The 24,044-nt window shown below is 51.6% G+C and overlaps 1 protein-coding gene across 1 annotated transcript in view; it reads left to right on the top strand.

The window, feature by feature from the left end:
- Window positions 1-24,044, top strand: part of LOC125945147 (uncharacterized) — a 414,471-nt gene that overhangs the window by 65,137 nt on the left and 325,290 nt on the right. The window contains exon 6 of the mRNA XM_049666722.1: window positions 16,616-16,831. Coding sequence (XP_049522679.1) covers window positions 16,616-16,831 — 216 coding nt within the window. The remainder of the gene's footprint in view (window positions 1-16,615; window positions 16,832-24,044) is intronic.

The raw sequence follows: 24,044 nt of genomic DNA, 5'->3' as shown, positions 1-24,044 counted from the left end.
CCGTACACACTAAGTTAAAGGGACACTAAAGAGAAACCGGAAGTTGAGCTTAAATGGTAGATTATCATTTCATGATCACAGCCATACCATTCTTACTGCAAACAGATGTTTAATAAGCGAGAAAATAGCGAAAAACTGAAGGATAGGTGCTGACGCCCCTTCGAAATTCCCGCACTACGTGATGTGACGTCGGAGATTACAAACGCAGGACGGTCGCGATTGGTCGACAGCGATTTATCGCTGTTAATAAAATGCAAAATGAAATACACCTTAAACGTACATAAACAGCATTTTCCAACTTTTTAAACCGTTTCAAGCGAGGAAGTACAAGTTTAGCACAAAATTAAATAAAGAAGAAAAAATGGCATGGCGAAACATGCGGCCGTGATAGTTTCGTAGTTTCGTTTTTGGTCAATGCATCGTCGCGCGCGCCTGTTCCGCTCTACGGTGTTTGGTTGCGTGTTGCGTGGCTCGAAAAGCGTTGACTTCGCGGGAAACAGCCAGAAAATTCCTCGTGTGTGTAGTGTTGAGGGCTGTATAAATGGCCCAAGGCGTTTGATCAGGGGCAGCGGCAGTGTTGACTCGATTGTGTCGTTTCATGTGGCGTCGCTCGGAGAGCCCCGGCTCCCCGGCGTTCGCAATGGCTCAGTGCTCTGCCGATGATAAAACGGCAAAAGAGCCAGAGAAACCGATGGTGTGCTCTCTGCATTTCTCGCCCTCGGATTATGTGTATAATCTTGCCCTCGGAAAGTATCTTGGCGTGACCCAGAGGCCAGTCCTTTCTCGAGCAGCTGTTCCCTCAATGCGGCCTTCATCAAACCTCCTACCGGTGGGGCTGCAGCAGCAAACTGGCGGCTCGGTGAGTGCTGAATGTCATTAAATAAAGCCACGAAATAACCATAGCGAGTACGTGCACAACTTTCTACGCTTGTTCTGTCGGGAACACCGTCGCCTGGCGGACCGGACGCTTCGCCTCCCATCGACGAAAACGAAGCTCTGCATTCCGCCGGCGTGGCCGGCGGCTCACCGCCATCGCACGCGGAAACACCTACCGCTCGAGAACAGAGGATCATTTCGCGCTCCGTTTCACTGAATATCGCTGAAATGCAGTCCTGCTTTCCTGGCGAGCTCTTCGTTGCAAGGTTCAGCGGCAGCTACGGTATCCATCGCGGCGAACGCAAACGCAGCGACCATGCATGCAGCCATGATGCATCCAGCCCAGCGCCTCGGCCGTTTACGCAAGCGGTGACGTATCATGGCGCATTCTGATTCGCTGAGAACAATGCAATCTGTGACGACACTGCTTCATGCCAAATCTGGGGTGAGAGAAATTGAGAAAGAGATATTTGGTCTTTGTTTACGAATTTCTCCGCTAATAACTCATATTTTTGCACCCAACAAAAACTGCATGCATTCCTGAAGGTCCCTCTTTTATTCCAGCTGAACTTCCTGTTTCTCTTTAGTGTCCCTTTAAAGATGGGTCACTCAGGAGCGAGCCGGATTTTGTGAGCCGCTCTTTTTAAAGAGCGAGTGAGCTGTGGTTCAGTAAAAGTGAGTGGCGGTTCTTTTGGAGAAATGGAGCCGGTTCTCTGTCGTTCAGTGAGCCGTGCCGAACCGTACGTCAGAGCCGGGTCTTTTGCTAGGTTCAACTTCCGTGCCATTTATTAGCGTTGCGAGAAAGCAACTGCCCTCACGCCCTTCCTTGCAAGAGTCGCCTCCGCCCCCTCGTCTTCGGCTGTCTTTGGAGCCGCTCTTTTTGAAGAACGAGTGAGCCGAGTGAGCCGTGGTTCAGTAAGTGAGTGGCGGTTCTTTCGGAGCCGGTTCTCTCTCGTTCAGTGAGCCGTGGCGAACCGTTCTGTCAGAGCCGGGTCTTCTGCTGGCTGCGACTTCCGCGCCATCTATTAGCGGTGCGAGAAAGCAACTGCCCTCTCGTCCTTCCTCGCAAGAGTAGCCTCCACCCCCTCGCCTTCGGCTGTCTTTTCAGCCGCTCTTTTTGAAGAACGAGTGAGTCGAGTGAGCTGTGGTTCTGTAAGTGAGCGGCGGTTCTTTCGGAGCTGGTTCTCTGGTTCTCTCTCATTTAGTGAGCCGTGCCGAACCGTACGTCAGAGCCTGGTCTTTTGCAAGGTACGACTTCCGCGCCATCTATTAGTGTTGCGAGAAAGCAACTGCCCTCCTGCCCTTCCTCGCAAGTCGCCTCCGCCCCCTCGCCTGTGGCTGTCTTTGGAGCTGGTGCGGAACGCCGGCCACTCGGTCGCATCGCCAGAAAAGAAGGAGCTGCGATACACTCAACGAAGCCTTTAATGGCGAGAGACGAACACAAAAGCTATCATGATGATGATAATGATGCGTGCACTCTTTGGCGCCAGGCGCGGAGGCAGCAGCCCACGTTCCATTCTTTTTCTTCGTCGTCTGCTGCTAATCTCCGACATCCTCCGGGGCCTCAAATGTGGTGACATCTAGTTCTAGACGATGTAGCTTCTACACTGGCCTCTTGAAGACTTTGCCTCCCTGTAATCGGATCAAACAGGCACGCACAAATCTGTCGGTGCCTGGGTACACCTCTTTAACCTGGGCTAGCGGCCAGAATAACTTGGGCGTGTTGGGAATGTCGACTGTTACGATGTCGCTGACCTTTAAATTTCTTGAGTGATGCGTGGGTGAGCGATGAGCCGATGGCAGTCGCAGCAAATATTGATGTTTCCATCGCTTCCAGAAGTCATTCATCATTTTTTGTCGATGTTGAAAGCGTTGCTGATAGTCGTTGCCATCGTGGCTGGTTAGTCGGTCTGATAATGTCTTTCCTTCTGGTAAAGTCGTAAGTTGCTGGCCCACTAGGAAATGCGCTGGCGTGAGGGCTACAGGCTCGCCTGCCTGATTATCGGAATACGTTAGAGGTCGTGTATTGAGTACCGCTTTAACCTCAGTAATAATAGTTGGAAGTTCTGCGTTTCCTGTAGAGTGAAGCGTCGTTGGTTTTGTCGCTGGTATCCCTAGGATGTCGTTGATTTGAGGCTCTGAATGCTTCACTGCTGGCCATTTTTTTGAGTCCTTACTCAGCCAAGCTGGTCCTTGCCTCCAGTCTACCCCGGTAACCAGTACGTTTAAGGAAACACCTCGGGTCAGTCTATCAGCAGGATTGCTTTCTCCTGGACAATGCCGCCAGCTACAATCCGAAGTAATAGACAGAATTTCTGTGATTTGGTTCTTCACAAAGACATCTAATGTCGAAAGCGCTCGCTGTAACCAGCCAAGCACTATGGTTGCGTCAGTCCAAAGAAAACATTGCGCTCTTGGCATGAGATCTCCGCAACTTTTCACTATATATTTTAACAGCCTGCTTCCTGTTAACGCACCCATTAGCTCTAGTCGCGGCAAGGATAGAGCTTTCAGTGGGGCGATCCTTGACTTGGCTACAATCAGAGTGCTAGCCACGCTCCTATTCACATCTTCTACACGAAGGTATGCACAAGCTCCGTACGCTTTTGTGCTTGCGTCGACGAAAACGTGTAGCTGAAGGTCACGCGGTTCTGTAAGTCCACTCATGAGGTGACGGGGAACGTTGACTTTTGACAAATGGATCAATTCGTTTCTCCAGTCGTGCCATTTTTCTGCAATGTGATCAGGAAGATCTTCATCTCAGTCAACCTTCGAAACCCATAACTGCTGAAACAGCATTTTTCCTCGCACTACGTATGGAGCGAGAAATCCTAATGGGTCGTATATCCTCGACACTGTCTGGAGGACAAGAGAGAGGGAGAGAGAAGTTTAATGATGCGAAATGCAGAGAGGTCGGCCTGAGGTAAATTCCTCTAGCCAGCTACTCGGCGTTGGGGGAAGGGGAAGAGGGAAATAAAGAGGGAAGAAAGAGGCGCATGATGGGTGACGATGACGGGAGGAGGAGGATGTAACACATGGCAAGCAATTTGGCATGCTCAAAGCCTACAGTGGAGGACAAAACGCTTAGTGTCTTTTGCCTTCTCCAAGGAAGTAAAGATGTGCTCCGTGTTGTAGATGAAGGCGTCTGTTGCTTTGGACCAACCCATCCTTAAAGCACTCTCTCTTGATGTCCAGCGTTCTCATAGGCTAGAGGGGTAAGAGCATCATTGGAGTCGTTCTAGTTGCCTACAGCTTGAGCTCCATTTCCTTAAAGGCATCATCCATCAGCTCTTTCGTGCACTTGTAAAGAGTTGCCGCTGCTTCTAAGTCATTCGCTCCGAATAAGAGGTCATCGACGTAAAAGGATTTCAGAAGTAGCTATGCTACGGCCCTTTTCTCGGGATGAACTTGTGTCGTCAAGTGTGATGTGTTTTGTCACCGATCTCGGGGGCGTGCAGGTGTTAGAGGAGATGGAGTAGGCAGGCGCGTGGCAACACAGCAAAAGGATTTTTAATTACGCACGAACCCAAGACCCGAACGAAAGGAAACAAAAAATAAACAACCACACTAAAACACACCGCGGGGACAATACTAATGAAGTTACAACCTAAAGCCTAATGTACTAAGAATGTTCCTATTTGTGCCTACACTCGTCTGTGGCGGCTAATCCACCAAAGTCAGGCAACCTTGTATTAACGCTGGGACGCGGCGAATAAGAGTCACCTTGTTGTGTTCGTCGTTGCACGTTTGTCCGAGTCCGAAGCTCGTCGGCTCTTTCTCTCCGAATTCAGCGCTCTTGGCGATTCTGCAGACGTCTGTGCCTCGCTGTCGTCGCGTCGTCTCTTTTGTCGGTGTTTAGCTCATCAGTGCTCCGTCGGTGGCGAGCCCATCATCTCGTCATTGATGGCGTTCGCCGTAGCTTAGGCCCACCTGCCTAGGCCTAGCGTCGGGATGCGTCGCAACTTCTTCAGGAGTGCCGACGTGGCGTCCCGAGGAGATTCGAACGTGCCGGTCTGCCGCAGAAGGGGGATCCTCTCTGGGGTGCCTGGTCCTGCTGTGAGAAGCTGCAGCCCGTCCAGGAGCCTCGCCCGAACTTGCCGAGGTCGACGGCCACACCTTGGACGGCCAGCGTCACGGACTCAACCAGACCCCCAAGTCTCCCGTCGCCAGAACATAGCTGGAGATGCGACCTTCCTGACCCGGTGCCACGTTGAAACTCCACGGACAGCGCCGTTCATCCCTCGACTATGCCTCGGTTCGTGCGCCTCGCGCGCTCGCGCCGTTCGGAACCCCGTGTTTCTCGTGCTCCTTTTCTTTTTCGCGCCATCGGCGGCCTCTTACATATGACATCAAGTGATGCTGTATAGTAGCCGTAAGCATGAAGGAACTTGCTGTAGATTCAAAGGGTACCCTGGTCATACGCCAAACTTCTACTGCTTCTTCCGTGAAAGGAACAGCAGGACTTTTGTCAAACCACAGAAATCTGAACATGTCACGGTCCTCTTTTCGTATCTCCACTTGCAGGAACGCCTTCTTGATGTCTGCTGTCATAGGCACTAGGTACCATCTGAAGCGAAGGAGAACCTGCAGTAAGTGCGGGTTTAGGTTCGGGCCAGTTTCGAGGCAGCTGTTCAGAGGTCTCTCTCCTTTGGTGTGAGAAGACGCATTCAAAAACAATGCGGAGCTTGGTTGTGAGTGAGTCCTCATGAATAACCTCACTGTGTGGCATGTAGTACGCAGGGCCATCTATCGATTCCTTGTCAAGTACAACTTCATCATGGCCGGAAACAATGTACTGACGAATCGCCGTATCGTATCTCTGAAGCAATCCTTCGGGCTTCGACATGCGCTGAACCAGATTTCGTGAACGGTTGAGTGCAACGCTGTAATTGTCTTGTAGTAGCTCAATATCCGGTTCTTTACACGGAACAGCTACTTGGTACCGCTTTCCAATCTTTGCAATTTTGCGTTGGAAAACAGCCAACGTGTCTGCGTGCCCATGAGTTGCTTCTTTTGGTGCAATTCCCATAGCGTCCAACGTCCAAAAGGACTCCAGTGTGCTTTGGTCTGATCCTTTAACTTCTCCAGCTTGCACTCGGAGGATCATCACTTCGGATGTTCCGTTTATGAAGCTCGTTTTCATGGTAGGACCTTGTCCCTAAAGGTCCCTGGTTTGATCCCGGGTTTCGGCACCATATGTTGCAGAACGCCGGCCACTCGGTCGCGTCGCCAGAAAAGACGGAGCCGCGATACACTCAAAGAAGCCTTTAATGGAGAGAGACGAACACAAAAGCTATCATGATGATCATAACGAAGCGTGCACTCTTTGGCGCCAGGCGCGGAGGCAGCAGCTCACGTTCCATTCTTTTTCTTCGTCGTCTGCTGATAATCTCCAACAGGAGCCGCTCTTTTTGAAGAACAATTGAGCCGAGTAAGCCGTGGTTCAGTAAGTGAGCGGCGGTTCTTTCGGAGCCGGTTCTCTCTCGTTCAGTGAGCCGTGCCAAACCGTTCCGTCAGAGCCAGGTCTTCTTCTGGGTGTGACTTCCGTGCCATCTATTAGCGGTGCGAGAAAGCAACTCCCCTCCCGCCCTTCCTCGCAAGAGTCGCCTCCGCCCCCTTGCCTTCGGCTGTCTTTGGAGCCGCTCGTTTTGAAGAACGAGTGAACCGAGTGAGCCGTGGTTCTGTAAGTGAGCGGCGGTTCTTTCGGAGCCGGTTCTCTCTCGTTCAGTGAGCCGTGCCGAACCGTTCCATCAGAGCCGGGTCTTCTGCTGGGTGCGACTTCCGCGCCACCTATTAGCGGTGCGAGAAAGCAACTGCCCTCCCGCCCTTCCTCGCAAGAGTAACCTCCAAACCCTCGCCTTCGGCAGTCTTTTCAGCTGCTCTTTTTGAAGAACGAGTGAGTCGAGTGAGCCGTGGTTCTGTAAGTGAGCGGTGGTTCTTTCGGAGCCGGTTCTCTCTCGTTCAGTGAGCCGTGCCGAACCGTTCCGTCAGAGCCGGGTCTTCTGCTGGGTGTGACTTCCGTGCCACCTATTAGCGGTGCGAGAAAGCAACTGCCCTACCGCCCTTCCTTGCAAGAGTAGCCTCCACCCCCTCGCCTTCGGCTGTCTTTGGAGCCGCTCTTTTTGAACGAGTGAGCCGAGTGAACCGTGGTTCTGTAAGTGAGCGGCAGTTCTTTCGGAGCCGGTTCTCTCTCGTTCAGTGAGCCGTGCCGAACCGTTCCGTCAGAGCCGGGTCTTCTGCTGGGTGCGACTTCCGCGCCATCTATTAGCGGTGCGAGAAAGCAACTGCCCTCCCGCCCTTCCTCGCAAGAGTAGCCTCCACCCCCTCGCCTTCGGCTGTCTTTTCAGCCGCTCTTTTTGAAGAATGAGTGAGTCGAGTGAGCCGTGGTTCTGTAAGTGAGCGGCGGTTCTTTCGGAGCCGGTTCTCTGGTTCTCTCTCGTTTAGTGAGCCGTGCTGAACCGTTCCATCAGAGCCGGGTCTTCTGCTGGGTTTCGAGGTTTCGTTTTTTGACCGACGAGTCGTGGCCGGCGTGGGCAGACTCGCGCTACTCGTACTCGCTTGATGTGTGTGGTGTGTGCGGCAGTGCCTTTGGTTTTTTTTGTTCGTCCTATGGGGTGGCACTCGATGCCACCGAAGGGAGAAGTAAAGAAAAAAAAAATTAAATTATGGGGTTTTACGTGCCCAAAACCAGTTCTGATTATGAGGCACGCCGTAGTGAGGGACTCCGGAAATTTGGACCACCTGGGGTTCTTTAACGTGCACCTAAATCTAAGTACACGAGTGTTTTCGCATTTCGCCCCCATTGAAATGCGGCCGCCGTGGCCGGGATTTGATCCCGCGACCTCGTGCTCAGCAGCCCAACACCATAGCCACTGAGCAACCATGGCGGGTGGAGAAGTAAAGAAGCCTTAATTGGCAAAGGATGGCACCGTTTGTTGCCTGCTGCTGTTCGAACGATGTCTCGCGACTCTCACCGATCGTGCGCTTGTGCAACGACACTTCGAAGACTGTCTTCCGTGTCTTTAAAGACAACAGTGAACGTACAGTTTGAAAGTTTGATCGTGATGATGGCCCGGTTCATCTGCACCCAAGGGGGACCGCATACGTGATGCGTGATTATGTTCTGCGCAGATGCTGGAAATACACGACGAAGCAGTTAGAACCCGTCCAGGCTGCTCCCCCGCTGCTGCCAGAATAACCAGTTTACATGCAGGTCTTCATTTTCGCTAATTACAGTGCTCCCACTCCTGCGCCTAATTGCGCCATACGAGATTTCCTGTGCCATCCTGATAAAAATACACGATTTTGCGCCGAAGTGCGCCAAAATTAGCGCCTCCGCATTACGTGTGTGGCCGCAGTAGCCCGCAGACGTGCATAGCGCACATGACTAAAGCGACTTCATAAATCGAACGGCGACCGATAATTCGGGCTCGATGGGGACCGCCTAAAAGTAAAAATAATTGGGAGCCGGAAATATCCAAATTCGCCAGAAAATAGCTGAATTTATTCCACCAGTGGCTAAAAAAGACATTATTCTCGGTTGACCACTTTCGGGGATAGGTTCACTTTCGTGGGATTTCGCGTCACTAGTGTCAGCGTCGGCATACTTGGTAGTTTCGACGTGTCCAGTACTAGTCCAATCCGTCGACGTGTCCAGTGCTAGTCGCGCTAAATGTCGCGAAAGTGAAAGTATCCCGGAAAGGGATCGTCCAAAAATAAAGCCCAAGTTTGTCAACCCGGTCCTGCGCACATGTACGCTTGCCTACGATCTGGTCAGTCCGTATCTCTACCATTGTTATGCTGTTGCCAGAAATAGACGAAAGTACAATTAATGGATGCATCGAATCTAAATTCAACCTTTGGCAACAGGACCGCAATTTTGTAGCGATGCCTTTTCCACTGCTGCTCCTTGCGCTTCGTCAGTGGTATAAGAGCGACGCTCCGCCTGCGTTAAATGGTATCAGCTGGCAGAGAACGGTGGATGATAAGGGCGGTATATGGAATCGAGCGAAATGCTTGGCTACAAAATCGCCGCACAGGAGTCGACCGTGCTATCATAGCTGAATGACGGCGTTCTTTTTTATTTAAACAGTCACTGTCCTCGTGGCGCCGGAGACATCGAGGCTGTAGTCGGCGCCGCTTAAACAACACAAGTCGCCGCGACCGTGTCGCTAGTTAACACGTCAATGAATAAACGGTGGACGCGGGGAGCCAACCCGAATGCACTCCCAAATGGCTTGCCGGAGTTCGCTTGCCCGACGGTTTGGGCGTGGTTGGTGTTGGATTAACTAGGCTTCGCTAGTTTTGGTTTCCAGCAGGTGTCGGCAACATGGCCGACCACCATGCTGTGGCGATGCCAGCGACGTATCAACACCAAAATATTGCTATTTTTCGCTCAACTTGGCGGTCAAATTAGCATGCAGTCATGCAGGCAAAGTCCGAATTATATAAAATGGCGTACCTTAAGGTGTCCGAAATTTCGGTAGTACTTATACTTTAAATTTATGGGCCAGTGATGGTGCCTCAAAGTAGTCCGAATAATCGAGCTTGTTTGAATTGCTGGTGTCGAAATAATCGCTCGATGCCAGTTGTGAATCTGCCAGTTGCCGAACAGAGGCTTCAGCTTTACGAGGAAAAACAGACTGTTGCAAAGTACCTGCTGTCGCTTGAAGCAATGACTGAGCGTTACGAGGGGCTCATCAAGGCTGGCCTGGCTCAGAAAAGCATTGAGGACATTGTCTGGCCAGTTGTTTCTGACTGATGCTAGAGCCTTGCTGAAAACACAAGTGTCAGCTGTCAATGAAAAAATCATATGATGTAAAAGGCAACATCTGAGCAGCTTCACTAAACTTGAAATAAACTAATTACAGTATATTGTTTGAACAGGTTTGTTGTCTTCATTTAAATTAAATGGAAACTCATGTATTCAGAGGCAGAGCAACATTGTTTTACAGCTAGCAAATACTTTCTGGAATAACGCTTGTCAATTTTAAGTGTTTGAAATAACTTAGGACGTGTCCAGCATCTGGCATTTATTAGCTCCAAAGTGCTCCAAAATCTGTATCTGGATGCTCCAAAGTGCTCCAAATTAAGATTTTGCTGCTCCAAAAATTGCTCCAAATCTCGGTTCGTCAGTGGCAGCACTGTAATTAGTGTAGTCATGAAAATGTCGCGCATGACATCCACTTCTGTTCATTTTCTGAGCGTGTATCATTAGCACGTCAATAAAACGAGGCCAACGATTTGTTGTGTTGTAATAGAACTTACGCTTAATAAAACGTTCGCTCAAGAGAAGAAAACAAACGAAAAAAACACAAAAAAACGAAAGGTACGCGCGGCAGTTTTGTGGATCTTCCGTATGATTTTTCTATTGTACTTCAAGAAGTGATTTCAACATTCCATTTGTATGGTGTTACAGCTCACTCATATTATAGTGAGCGTGCGTATGTGAATAAATGAATAAAGTTGAAAGATAATTTACAATAATTTTTGTTCTTATTTTGACCAAAGTTGATTTTAAAGTACCACAAAAACAGAAAAGCTCCTGTAATGACGATGAAGTTATATATTTTTCTTTACGAAAAAACTATGTCACATTGTGCCTGTTACTAACCTCCAGCGGAGCAGTTCACTGACCTCCAGCGGATCTGATACGGCCCTCCCCTCCCCGTCGTCCAGGCCCCTTCCACGAAAAGAGGAACCTACAATGACACGTCAACCGGCTAACATACGGTGCTGCCTCCTGCACCGACTATCAGTAGCGCATTAACTTTCTTTTCAATTCTACACGCTCGCCGCTAGCACACTCTCGCTCGTTACCGATCACTCACCCGCCTTACCTTCTCTCTCCTTTAGAAGAACCCTGTGCCTAGGAGAGCATATGTCGCCTTGAAGATGACAAGTCCACTTGTTGAAACGTGCGCTCCTGCTCTCACCTTGTTCTCGTTATACTGATCGTCTTGAATTTCCATCTCCCGCATTCCCCGTGCTTTCCCTGGATTTCTGCCTGTTACAGTATCGTAAGCATATTATCCCCATCATCAGAAAAAAAAGTTTCATTACAACTAAAAATTCACGCTTTTAAAATATCTAAAAATATTCTTCAAACATAGTGAAAATACCAATAACACTCTTATTGAATTATGCATATATCGTGTTTCAAAGCCAAATTATATAATATGCCTAACACAGGTTACAGATTTAAGTGAACCAGTGACCCGTTCAATTGAACCGGTTCATTTCAGTGAGCTCGGCAGTTCCGAGCCGCTCACTGAAGTGAGCCGTTTTGCCCATCTCTACACTAAGTACTTCGCCGCTCAAACACGTGCTTAATGCAGTGTGGCTTATTGATCCTCTGGCCAGTTCTGGCTTTTAGCAATTGTCTCAAACCTCTGCAAGCAGTAGCGCACCCAGGATCTCTGTCAAGGGCGGGGTGTTGACAGTTTGCCAATACCATCTAAACAGCACTAATTTCAATTTCTTCATGGGAAATTGTAAAAAAATGCGCTTTTTGCAAGTGTGCAGACGATTGCGCGTCTTACATCTTAGTTGCAGTACTCAAATGCGCAAGGAAAGAAAAGGGGTTAAACAAAAGGGGGGTTTAGGTCAGCCTCAGGGGGGGGGTTACAACCCCGAACCCCCCCCCCCCCCTCGTCGGTGCGCCACTGTGTGCAAGTAAGCATGCAGGTGATTTTTTGTTTCATCGAATGCCACAAGCAGCTTACTTGTGTTCGGACGGAAGCTAGTTTCTTCCCTTCAGTGCTATTGACTCTTGCCTGAGCGGGGGGCGTCTGTGCGCTGCTGCAAATGAAGTCGTTCGAGTTCTAACTTGTGCTGTCTTTCTTTCTCTCTCAGCTATTTCAGCTTCTCTTTGTTCTTCTCGCTCCTGCGCCTCTCTTTTTTCCAGTATCTGTTGCTCATTTGTCTCTCTTTCTTCTTTGTCCCTTTCGACCACTAGCTTCTCTCGTTCTACAGCTTCTTTTTCCTTCTGGCTAACCCACTTCCGTAGTTCAGCTCTGGAAAGACCCATCTTCCCACCGAGGGCAACTAATTTCTCGAGATCCATGAGTCGTTCAAAAATCTAGCCGCATGTAATAAAATATCTGCCTAGATTTCAACTATCGAACTGCTCTCTGTACACAAGTTAGCGAAATGTGGTGCAACTCTAAAAATCGTTTATGATGGTAGTGTAAATGACCCGAGGCTCTTTCTCCCTACTATGGACACACAATTTGCACCAGACAGGTCCTGTCGCGGGTGCCAGAAATATTGTCACACACCCCTTGAACGAGGCACCAACGCTGGGCCAAATTCCAAAGCCGACTTATCAGCTTGCGAAAATAACCCCACGAAAGCACGGAAAATTAACAAAAGGCCCTCTGGTGCGCCAGCGAATGCCGGTTGTGGCCCAAAGACCGAGTCATAGCCCGGAGTTGTCAAAACACAACAAAATATATTTAGTCAAATAAGGCAATAACATACGCACATACACACTTCGGCTAAGTACATCACAAGGCAATTGAGATGAGTGCTAACAAAACTGTAGAAAATAGGTAACGACAAGCACTAATAGTCCAACACGTGAATGAATAGGAACACAAAGTGTCCAATCATAGATGCTGGTCTTGAGCCAGACGATCTCGGCGTACCTCGAGACAAATCTCGAAAAAGGAACTTGTTCAGGAAATGCAGATGCTCGAGGAACTTGTCTACTAGCCCTTCTACTGTCGGTCTCCACGTCACAGCTCTTCACCGGCGTGGTCTGATCCCCCTCCCGCTTATCGCCTTCGCCGCTGAAACGTCTTCGAGGAGGACTCGTCCGTAGGCCCTCCTTCTCTCGCTGTGTGAAAGGTGTTTTCTCGGTACCGTGTCGAAGCTTCTAGTCTCCATTGATCGCATCGGCTGCAGCGATGCTGACGGGCTTCTTTAATTATGCACTCCTTTGCGACAGGCCGTGTGGACAGGAATGCTTGAGCAGCCATTGTTCCCGTGGTGGAAAGACATAGGTGATCATTCCAAATCGTTGAAACAGGTGTGTTGCACATGGTGCCGCACGGACAATTGCACAAACATGAGAGTGACGCCGTCGTGGCACCCGATATCGCACCAGCGCACGCGCACCGTGCCTTGCTGTTTATGCTGTACATGGCACGCTTCCTCCCTGGAGGCGTGCCATGCTTTGAAAACGACGAGTGTTTCATTTCAGGAATTGCCAGCTGCATGTGCGCAGTGTGAGTATGAGCGGACGTGAGAGAGAAAATTTGGGGTCATTTGCTCCTTGAATGTCTGACTTTGCCTAGGTACTATGGAGAAGTTTCTTTGCTCCTTTTGTATGCATTTGTCCCTAGGCGTGCCCGCATTGCGGTGTGCAGACGTGTGTTTGTGTGTTTGTTGGTGATCTCTGGGTCTAAAGGTAGGTTGGACAGACTTTCTCGTGCCTGCGCCGCTCGTGCTGAGTCGGTCATGCCGGATTATACCTTCCTCGTGCCTTGCGGCGCTCTGCCTTCATAATGACATCACTGATTTTCCCAGGGGCGCATTAGGGGCTGTAGTAAAGACCAGGCCTGCTCTCCTGGAGCAATATCTTCACTCGTGCCAGGCTTTTCGTATGCTGTTCTCCGCAACTATTCAAAAGCATTTTGTCATGGTCCCTTTTGAGTTATACAGTTAAACCTGGATATAACGAAATTGACAAATTCCCGAAAAACTTCGTTATAAAGAGGATTTCGTTTTATGCAGGTTCGGCACGAAAATTCGAAAAAGAAACGCTTACTGTATTTACTTGATTCTAACGCGCCCTCAATTGTAACGCGCACCTGTTTTCCGTTTTCGTCGAAGCACTCGTCCTTGGAATGTCACACCAGCTACCGGATGCGTGGACACGTGTCGTTTCGCACAAGCGCGAGGCATCGGAAACGAAAAGCGAGCGTCACGATGGCGTCGTAGCGTCGTATAGTGTTACGGTAGAACCTCGCTGTTACGTTCCCGGGGGCTGCGTTTTCCCGGCTGTTACGTCGTTTTCGACCGGTCCCGGCACAGCTCCCATAGAACCCAATGCATTGGTAACCCCGCTGTTGCGTTGTAACTGCGGGACCGTTCCCGCATCATACGTTGCGAACTGCCACCCCGCGCCGGCCCGCGCGGCCATTGTGACTTTTCATGTCGCTTGGCTTGGTGGCTTGACGATGGCATTGGCCTCCCAAAGTGCCGGGGGCGACAACTATGACGTATTTTCGGTTCCCGCCAGCAGAAGTATGGCCCTTGAGATCCGTATTTGCTATATAAAGATGGTGTCTATGACGCGCTATGACGCGTTGTGGCCCTAAAATTGGTTTTGGCTCATAGATATTCCATATAAGAGTACGGCCACTCTAGCGGCAAAAAACGCGCGCGTCATGCCGCGTGTCAGCGCCTTGCCGCGAGGCCACCGTGGCACGCGCGTCTCGCCGCGCTGCTCTCCCGCGCCCTCCGCAGAACGCGCGAGCAACACCGCGAGCGCTCGTTGTTTCATGCGAGAGACGACGATCGTCGATTGAAAACCCGGCGCGGACCGGCGGCGGTCCGGTTGTGATAGCTCCGTGACGTCACTCTCGTCGCTCTTGATTGGTTCTTCATCTCGCGGCACGCGGCATTTTCCGCAGAAATGGGTCTCGAACCATTTCGCGCGGCACGCCGGAAGACCCCCGATTCCTGCCGCTTTTGCCGCGCGTTTTTGCCGCGTGTTTTTGCCGCTAGCGTGGCCTTACACTAAAGTCCAAGGGCGATAACGCAGTCACCGCGCGCCGTATGCTGTATGTGCGAGTGAAAACGTGCGAGGGGAGCCGACGACCGCGTCTAAATCTCGCGCGCGCAAGAAAAGCAGGGAGGAAGCGCGCCTTCCGTTGCGCTCGAGGCACCGGCGAGGGAGCGAGGGGGGAGGGATAGCGGGGCGGCGTTGTGTACTCTGGCATCAACTGCGTAATGCGCGGCGGCGCGCTGTCGCGCAGGCCGTATCTTGAAAGCGATCTGCGTTGGGGCAGAGTCTAGCAGTGTAGGTGCGTCGGCGGCTCGTAGCTTTGTGCGTGCTGTGTGTTCTCGGCGCTCAGTTTGCGTTGAAGCGATGGACAACAGCACGAAGGTCACTTCGCTCGCTTCTCCCGCGGCGCTTCCACACGCCGCCAGCGTTTGACAGCGCGTGTCCGCGCTCATCGAGTCTGATGTGTCACAGCGTGTACCAGCGCGTCGGCAACATCAACTGGAAAAGGAGAGAGTGCCGGCTTGGCGGGCTAGGCCAGCTGCAGCAAGCGGCAGGATCAGGTTTGAATGAAGGGAGGGGGAAAGGTCACGCCCGCGGCGACTAGATCGCCGGGTCGAGGGATGCAGGCCCGCCTTGCACACGCACGCACTCACACGTGCGATCGCTTCGCATTCCGTCGCGCCGGAGAAGGTGCTTCCGGTTGCTGCTCGCGCAAAAATGACAAAATTTGGGGCGAAATCTCTAGGTGGTCGGAGGGGAAAATTCGTTATATCAAGGGGGTCTCCCGCTGCCACTTCGTTACGTAGAGGTCTCAATTACACGTGCTTCTATGGAGTAACGGCGGGGAATAGAAAAACTTCGTTATATCCAGGAATTCGTTATATGGAGGTTCGTTATAAGCAGGTTTAACTGTATAAACATTCTTCAGCATACGAAAAGCCTGGCACAAGCAAAGTTACTGCTCCAGGAGAGCAGGTCCGGTCTCTACTATGACCCCTACTATTCCCCTGTGAAAATCAGTGATGTTATTATGAAGGCAGAGTGCCGCAAGGCACGAGAAAGGTATAATCCGGCATGACTGCACGAGCGGCGAAGGCGCGAGAAAGTCTGTCCTATGTACCTTTAGATTTAGAAGAACTTTCTGTGGGCCTAGTTGGTGCATACTTGGATAAACGTTTGGAGCGCAAACAAAAGACAAGGCACAAAAGGGAGGTGAAACACAGGACAGGCGCCTGTCCTGTGTTTCACCTCCCTTTTGTGCCTTGTCTTTTGTTTGCGCTCTAAAAAGTTTTATCAAGTACCTTCAGATGCAGAGGTCACCAAACGGGGCATCAGTGCGCACTGCTTCACCTGGTTCACTGCGCCGGCAGCCAGCGTTGGAGTGTAAACAAACTCGTGCGTGGGCATGGCCAGGGTGCGCAATCTCACCAGCAAACCTCATTCCGCAGTGCCGGCACGCCTTGGGACAAACGCATACGAAACTTCTCCTCCTTAGTACCTAGACAAAGTCAGACATTTAAGGATCAAATGCCCCCACATTCTTTCACACCCGCTCGTACTCACGCTTGCACACAAACTGCTGGTGATTCCTGAAATGAGACACTCGTGTCACTTGAAAAGGCCTGACAGAGCGTAAAGTGACCATGGCGTGACGTTCTGCACGGCTTCCGAAATTTGTGCGAAGCGGTCGCTCACTCTTCTCGAAGGCCGTTTAATCTTCGCGGTTGGACTGGAGCGGGTCACATGCGACCGTGCGCCTAGTTTGGAGGTGCGTCCGTGCTTTGGGACTTTGCGTGTGCCCTCTTTTTACCGTTACCGGGTTCGAAGTGTTAGTTGTAGCAGTACGGCAATTTAAAACGCTTGAATATCTGGAAGCATTTTCCATGGGAGGGTCGTTATAACCGATAGATTGTTATATCTGGGGTCGTTATAAGTGGCTTCAATTGTACTAATGATTATATTGCTTGATAAGGACCAGCTGAGCTCCCTCTGGTGGCATTGCAGCAACAGCAGGCAGGTGGGACCCAGTGGGACTGGGAGCAGCGTCGGCGCACCTACTCTCGCTCTTGGGGCGAGCCCATGGGCCCCACGTCGGAGCTGTTCCGCCGAGCAGGCTCCGAGGAGGAAGACCCGCTGCAGCTGCCCCGGTCAGTGATCAACCGCAGCGAGATCACCATGTCCTCCGAGGAGCTGGCCCTGGATGACCACCAGCTACAGCAGGTGGGCTCTCTCGTAAAGGACCAAAGACGGCTGGCAATGCTGCCTTGAAATTTTGTGCTGTGACTTGATGGATTTTGATGCTGTCTGCTCGGGCCTAGTAGAAATGGGTTTAATTGTTTTCTAAAAGAGCCACTCAACTTAGAACCTTGACTGATGCACAACGACCGAAATGCAAAAAAAAAAAAAAAAACGTGCTTCGCAATTTGTGATGTGTACTGGCCCTGGGGTTGAGGCACGAAATGAGACTTTTACCAGAAACCTATTACCAATAGAGTTTCTTGCAATGTTACCAAGAGAGGTGTCGCTGTCTGTGTGAGTCTAACGAGCACTGTGCCATCATGGTAACGATGGTATATGTGGCTTGTGTTTAGTCAGGCTTGGGCTAAAACAGGCACGTGACTGCACATATAGAGCTTTCTTTATTCATGAACAGGTGTCATCTTACTGACCTGCAATGAAAGCAACAACACAGACTGTTGCGAAGCAGACCTTGGCGTCTGTCCTTCACCTGTAGCCTTTTACATTTCATGTTATGTACATCCAAGTCCTCATGATTGAATAAAACACGTTTTTGTGTGATCTTAAAGTAAAAATTTAGAGCCCTTCCACTACAGTGAAAATGGAAGCCAGCGAAGCTATCAGTGGTGGGTCTGCTGTATTGAATATTGTTATAGTGAATTTATATATATTATCATTATTGACTATATGAGCATCTTCGGCATGTTTGTCAAAGAGCAAGGACACCGGCACCTTGCTTTCGCCCGGCGCGATGGCCTGGTAATGCGTTTGCTGCACCCTGATGCGCTCTGCAGTGCGGGCCCGTTCTTCTGCTGAGAACTTGGCGTGACGCCGACAAAATCTCTCCCACTCCTGCTCTTATACCCACATATCCAACGCGGGTATCAGCCACACGTGATTTCTTCCTTACCTGTCTTCTTTTCTCTCCTTCTTTCTCTCTTTATTTCTTTCTTTCCTTCCTTCCTTCTTTCTTGTCTCTGGCTCATACCCGCATATCCAATGCGGGTATGTGCCACATGTGATTTTATTGTCACGTAGTAGTGACGGTAGAGAAAACAGTCACAAAACTGTGTATGACGAAACTGGTTGTTTATTGGGCGAACCTGTGCCCACAAAAGCAAGCTACACTCAAAGCACAACGATAGCGGCGAACACAGTCGGCGATCGTCGAAAATCTGATCAGCGGCGAAACGCGTCGGCTTTTATACCTGAGTCATCGAAGGTTCCAGATTAATCCCTGATGCCCGCGTGTCTTCCAGAAAGTTCTAGACAATTCGCGTCGCTCATACAATTAGATTACAAGGGCGTCGGTGACCACAGACGACGGATAGAAGCATTGATAACGTCCGAGAAGCTTCCAATGCAGGCGCGTCCTGCGCCGAGCGATAACGTTTAACATTTGTCAGCCAATGTTGAAAGCGGCTACCGGTGAAAGATAAACATGTGTACGTGTCAATACCCTCCCCTTAAAAAGCATCGTCCCGATGCTACAAACAAACATGAAAGCAAAGTAACAAAGTACCTAAGTTTGTCAGCGGGCGTAGAAAGGCTTAAGACGCACCACGTGGATGACTTCAGGTCGTGCCCGGCGCCGCTGTGATTGCGAAATGCCGTCTGGCACGACCTCATAGTCCAGTGCGCCAATACGTCGGGTGATCTTATATGGTATCGCGTGTCGTATGGCGTATCGGAGTCCAGACCCAAACACGGTCACCGGGCTGGTACTCGACGTAGCGTCGTCGAAGGTTGTAGTGTCGGCTGTCGGTCCTCTGCTGGTTCTTGATGCGCAGGCGGGCGAGCTGTCGACCTTCTTCGGCACGCTGCAAATAGGTGGCAACGTCGAGATTTTCTTTGTCGGTGACGTCCGGTAGCATGGCGTCAAGCGTCGTTGCCGGGTTCCTTCCGTAGACCAGGTTGAACGGCGCCATGTGCGTCGTTTCTTGCACGGCCGTGTTGTATGCGAAGGTCACGTACGGAAGGATGGCATCCCACGTCTTGTGTTCGACGTCGACGTACATTGCCAGCATGTCGGCGATGGTCTTATTTAGGCGCTCGGTGAGGCCATTCGTCTGCGGGTGGTAGGCGGTGGTCCGGCGATGGCTTGTGTGGCTGTATCGCAGGATGGCTTGAGTTAGTTCTGCCGTAAAGGCAGTACCTCTGTCGGTGATGAGGACTTCTGGGGCACCGTGACGCAGGAGGATGTTCTCAACGAAGAATCGGGCTACCTCGGCAGCACTGCCTTTGGGCAAGGCTTTTGTTTCGGCGTAGCGGGTGAGGTAGTCCGTAGCTACGACGATCCATTTATTCCCGGACGTCGACGTCGGAAAAGGCCCCAGTAAGTCCATCCCAATCTGCTGGAACGGTCGGCGAGGTGGCTCGATCGGCTGTAGAAGTCCGGCTGGCCTTGTCGGCGGTGTTTTGCGTCGCTGACAGTCTCGGCATGTCCTTACGTAATGGGCGACGTCGGCAGAGAGGCGAGGCCAGTAGTATTTTTCTTGTATCCTTGCGAGCGTGCGGGAAAAACCGAGGTGTCCAGCCGTTGGGTCGTCATGGAGAGCTTGCAGAACCTCTGGACGCAATGCTGAGGGTACCACGAGGAGGTAGTTGGCTCGGAGAGGCGAGAAGTTCTTCTTTAGGAGTATGTCGTTTTGCAAGAAAAACGACGCCATTCCTCGCCTGAACACCTTCGGCACAGTGACGGTCTTGCCTTCCAGGTAATCTACAAGGTTCCTTAGTTCCGGGTCGGCTCGCTGTTGTTCGGCGAATTCGTCGGCACTGATGGGTCCCAAGAAAGTGTCGTCATCCTGGCCATCCTGTGGCGGCGGTTCGACGGGGGCGCGAGACAAGCAGTCGGCGTCAGAGTGCTTTCGCCCGGACTTGTAAACGACGGTGATGTCGAATTCTTGAAGTCTCAGACTCCATCGTGCGAGGCGACCTGAAGGATCCTTCAAGTTAGCTAGCCAACACAAGGCGTGGTGGTCGCTCACAACTTTAAAGGGCCTGCCATAGAGGTAGGGGCGAAACTTTGATGTAGCCCAGATGATGGCGAGACACTCCTTTTCTGTTGTGGAATAATTTGCTTCCGCCTTCGATAGCGACCGGCTAGCGTAACTTACAACCCTTTCTAGTCCATCAGTCCTCTGCACAAGCACGGCGCCGAGTCCTACGCCGCTTGCGTCGGTGTGGACTTCGGTATCGGCATTTTCGTCGAAATGCGCAAGGATGGGCGGCGATTGTAGGCGTCGCTTCAGTTCTTCAAATGCTTCGATTTGCGGCATCTCCCACTTGAACTCGACGTCGGCCTTCGTGAGGTACGTCAGTGGCTCGGCGATCCGTGAAAAATCCTTGACGAAGCGCCTGTAATAGGCGCACAGTCCCAGAAATCTACGCACTGCCTTCTTGTCAGCGGGCAGAGGAAAGTTGGAGATGGCCGCAGTTTTCTGAGGGTCGGGGCGCACTCCAGACTTGTTGATGACGTGGCCCAAAAACAAGAGCTCCTCATATGCGAAGCGGCACTTTTCTGGCTTTAACGTGAGTCCGGAGGTTTTGATTGCTTGAAGAACTGTTTCAAGGCGCCGCAGGTGTTCTTCGAAGCTTGAGGCAAACACAACGACGTCGTCCAAATAGACGAGGCAAGTCTGCCACTTCAAGCCTGCCAGTACTGTATCCATGACGCGTTGGAAAGTCGCAGGTGCCGAGCAAAGACCAAACGGCATGACCTTGAACTCGAACAGTCCGTCTGGTGTTATAAAGGCCGTCTTCTCCCGGTCCCTCTCGTCGACTTCGATTTGCCAGTAGCCGGTTTTGAGGTCCATCGACGAAAAATACTTTGCGTTGTATAGTCGATCCAAGGCGTCGTCAATCCGTGGAAGGGGGTATACGTCCTTCTTCGTGACCTTGTTGAGGCGACGATAATCGACGCAGAAACGTAGGGTTCCATCCTTCTTCTTCACTAACACCACGGGGGACGCCCACGGACTCTTGGACGGCTGGATGATGCCGTCGCGTAGCATTTCGTCGACTTGTTGCCTTATGGCCTCGCGTTCGCGTGCCGAAACTCGGTACGGGCTCTGACGCAGTGGGCGGACATTTTCGTCGGTTATGATTCGGTGCTTGGCGACAGGGGTTTGTCGAACTTTTGACGACGACGAGAAGCAATCCTTGTATTGCAGGAGCAGAGCTTTTAGTTGTTCTTTCTTATGCCTGGGAAGGTTCTGATTAACGTTGAAAGTTGCTTCAGGTATTAAAGTCGTCGTTGCGGGTGCACTGGAATCCGTGAAGGCGAAAGCACTGCTGGCTTGTACTATTTCGTCGATGTAGGCAACCGTGGTGCCTTTGTTAATGTGCTTGTATTCGGGGCTGAAGTTCGTGAGCATCACCGTTGCTTTCCCTGCACGTAGCTCAGCTATGCCTCTAGCGACGCAAATTTCACGGTACAGCAGTAAGTGATGATCGCCCTCGATGACGCCCTCCATGTCTGCAGGCACTTCCGTACCGACGGAAATCATTACGCTGGAGTGAGGCGGAACGGTGACTTGTTCTTCAAGCACATTCAAGGCATGGTAACTGATGCATGTATCCGGCGGTATCGCTTTGTGTGTTGAAAGCGTTATCGACTTGGACCTTAAGTCGATGACTGCACCATGTTGGTGTAGAAAGTCCATGCCTAGGATGACGTCCCTGGAGCAGTGCTGCAGGATTACGAAGCTCGCCGGGTAAGTGCGGTTGTTTACCGTGACTCGCGCTGTGCAGATTCCAGCCGGCGTTATTAGGTGACCTCCCGCTGTCCGTATATCGGGTCCTTGCCAGGCCGTCTGCACCTTCTTTAACTTGGCGGCGAACGCGCCACTGAAAACTGAATAGTCGGCGCCAGTGTCGACGAGAGCGGTGACGTTATGACCATCGATGAGCACGTCTAGATCGGTAGACCGGCGTCTGGCGTTGCGGTTAATTCGTGGCGTCGGATCACGGCTGCGTCGGCTTGCTCTGCTGCTGCTACGTCGCGTCGGAAGGTCTTCGTTCGGCGGCAATGTGCTGTCAAGGCTGTTGCTAGGCGGCGTGCTGATATCTCGTCGTGATGATTCGCGAATCGTCGTCGGCGGCGGCGGCGGAGGATCTTCGGCATTGCGTCGTACAGCAACCGCACCTCCATCGGTTGCTGCTTTTAGTTTCCCGGGTATGGGCTGGGAGATCGGCCCCGGGTTGGGCCGGCATACAGGCGGCGATGCGGCGAGATGTAGCGGCCTGGTGACGGCGAGCGTGAGGGCCGTCGTGGTTGCCACTGGGCTCCGGCAAGGTAGTCGGCGATGTCACGTGGTCGCTCGCCAAGCTGTGGACGTGGCGCGTTGACGGCGAACCCTCGTAGGCCCATCTCGCGGTATGGGCATCGGCGGTAGACATGGCCGGCTTCCCCGCAATGATAGCAGAGCGGGCGGTGGTCGGGGGCGCGCCAAATGTCCGTCTTCGCTGGGAGCTGCGCTGGGCGACGGGCGGGCGTGCTGGCGGCGGCGGCGGTGGACGACGGAACTGCGGCGTTACGGGGCCCTGGCGCGAGCGCGGAGGGGGGCCTTGACGACGGGCGGCGGCGGCGTAGGTCATCGCTTGCGGCTGTGGTTGAGGCGATACCGGAACTTCTGGCACTTCTAGTGATCGCTGAACCTCTTCTTTAACTATGTCAGCGATTGAAGTCACCTGAGGATGCGATCTTGGGAATAATTTCTGTAGTTCTTCCCGTACAACCGCTCTGATCGTCTCGTGCAGGTCGTCGGCGCCTAGAGCTTGAGCTTCGGCGTAGTTTGTCAGTGCACGGCGGTTGTATTGCCTGGCTCGCATTTCAAGGGTCTTCTCGATGGTTGTGGCCTCCGAAACAAATTCTGCCACAGTCTTGGGCGGGTTGCGCATCAATCCAGTGAATAGATGCTCTTTGACGCCCCGCATCAAGAACCGAACTTTCTTTTCCTCTGACATATCGGGGTCGGCGTGGCGGAAGAGGCGAGTCATCTCCTCCGTGAAGATTGCGATGTTCTCGTTCGGCAATTGCACTCTGGTTTCTAATAAAACTTCGGCCCTTTCTTTTCGCACGACATTCGTGAAAGTCCTCATGAAGTTCTCACGAAATAGGTCCCACGTCACCAGGGTGGTCTCTCTGTTCTCAAACCAGGTCCGAGCAGCATCATCTAATGAAAAATACACATGGCGCAGCTTGTCGTCGTCGCTCCATTTGTTGAACGTCGCGGTCCTCTCGTATGTCTCCAGCCAGGTTTCAGGGTCTTCAGCCGATGATCCACGAAAAGTCGGTGGCTCCCGAGGTTGCTGCAGCAGGATGGGGGACGCTGGTGCTGCCATTTTGGTCGTTGACTTGGCCTTGATTGCAGTGGTCTTTTCGGGAAGAAGTCCGAACTCCGGCACAAGTCCTTGCTGCCTACGGCTAGCTCGCTGGTCCTTGGCGACGTTGGTCTCGTTCTCCGGTTTCGGGCTTGGGTCGCGGCTTTGCGGGGGCGTTCAGTGCATGAACGAACTAGCACCTCCACCAGATGTCACGTAGTAGTGACGGTAGAGAAAACAGTCACAAAACTGTGTATGACGAAACTGGTTGTTTATTGGGCGAACCTGTGCCCACAAAAGCAAGCTACACTCAAAGCACAACGATAGCGGCGAACACAGTCGGCGATCGTCGAAAATCTGATCAGCGGCAAAACGCGTCGGCTTTTATACCTGAGTCATCGAAGGTTCCAGATTAATCCCTGATGCCCGCGTGTCTTCCAGAAAGTTCTAGACAATTCGCGTCGCTCATACAATTAGATTACAAGGGCGTCGGTGACCACAGACGACGGATAGAAGCATTGATAACGTCCGAGAAGCTTCCAATGCAGGCGCGTCCTGCGCCGAGCGATAACGTTTAACATTTGTCAGCCAATGTTGAAAGCGGCTACCGGTGAAAGATAAACATGTGTACGTGTCATTATTATCGTTAACTGTGATGTAATTGACGAGCATGTGATGTCATTGATGTCATGACCTATCAGTCATGTTAGTCATACATTCGTTCCCTTACATGCCACTTTTGGTATATACCAAGTGAACGAGACGCCACGAAATTGTTGCCTACTTCCGGTGTACACAGAAGCGATCTCTTGGAACCTAGCCTATAACAGCTTCACTAAAAAATGGTAACGTTTGCACTCGGTCGTGCAAA

Source organism: Dermacentor silvarum, chromosome 4 (genome assembly GCF_013339745.2).
Source record: "Dermacentor silvarum isolate Dsil-2018 chromosome 4, BIME_Dsil_1.4, whole genome shotgun sequence".
In the NCBI taxonomy this organism is placed as follows: domain Eukaryota; kingdom Metazoa; phylum Arthropoda; class Arachnida; order Ixodida; family Ixodidae; genus Dermacentor; species Dermacentor silvarum.
Note: the sequence above shows the minus strand (reverse complement) of the source record. Positions and strands in the feature narration are given on the sequence as shown.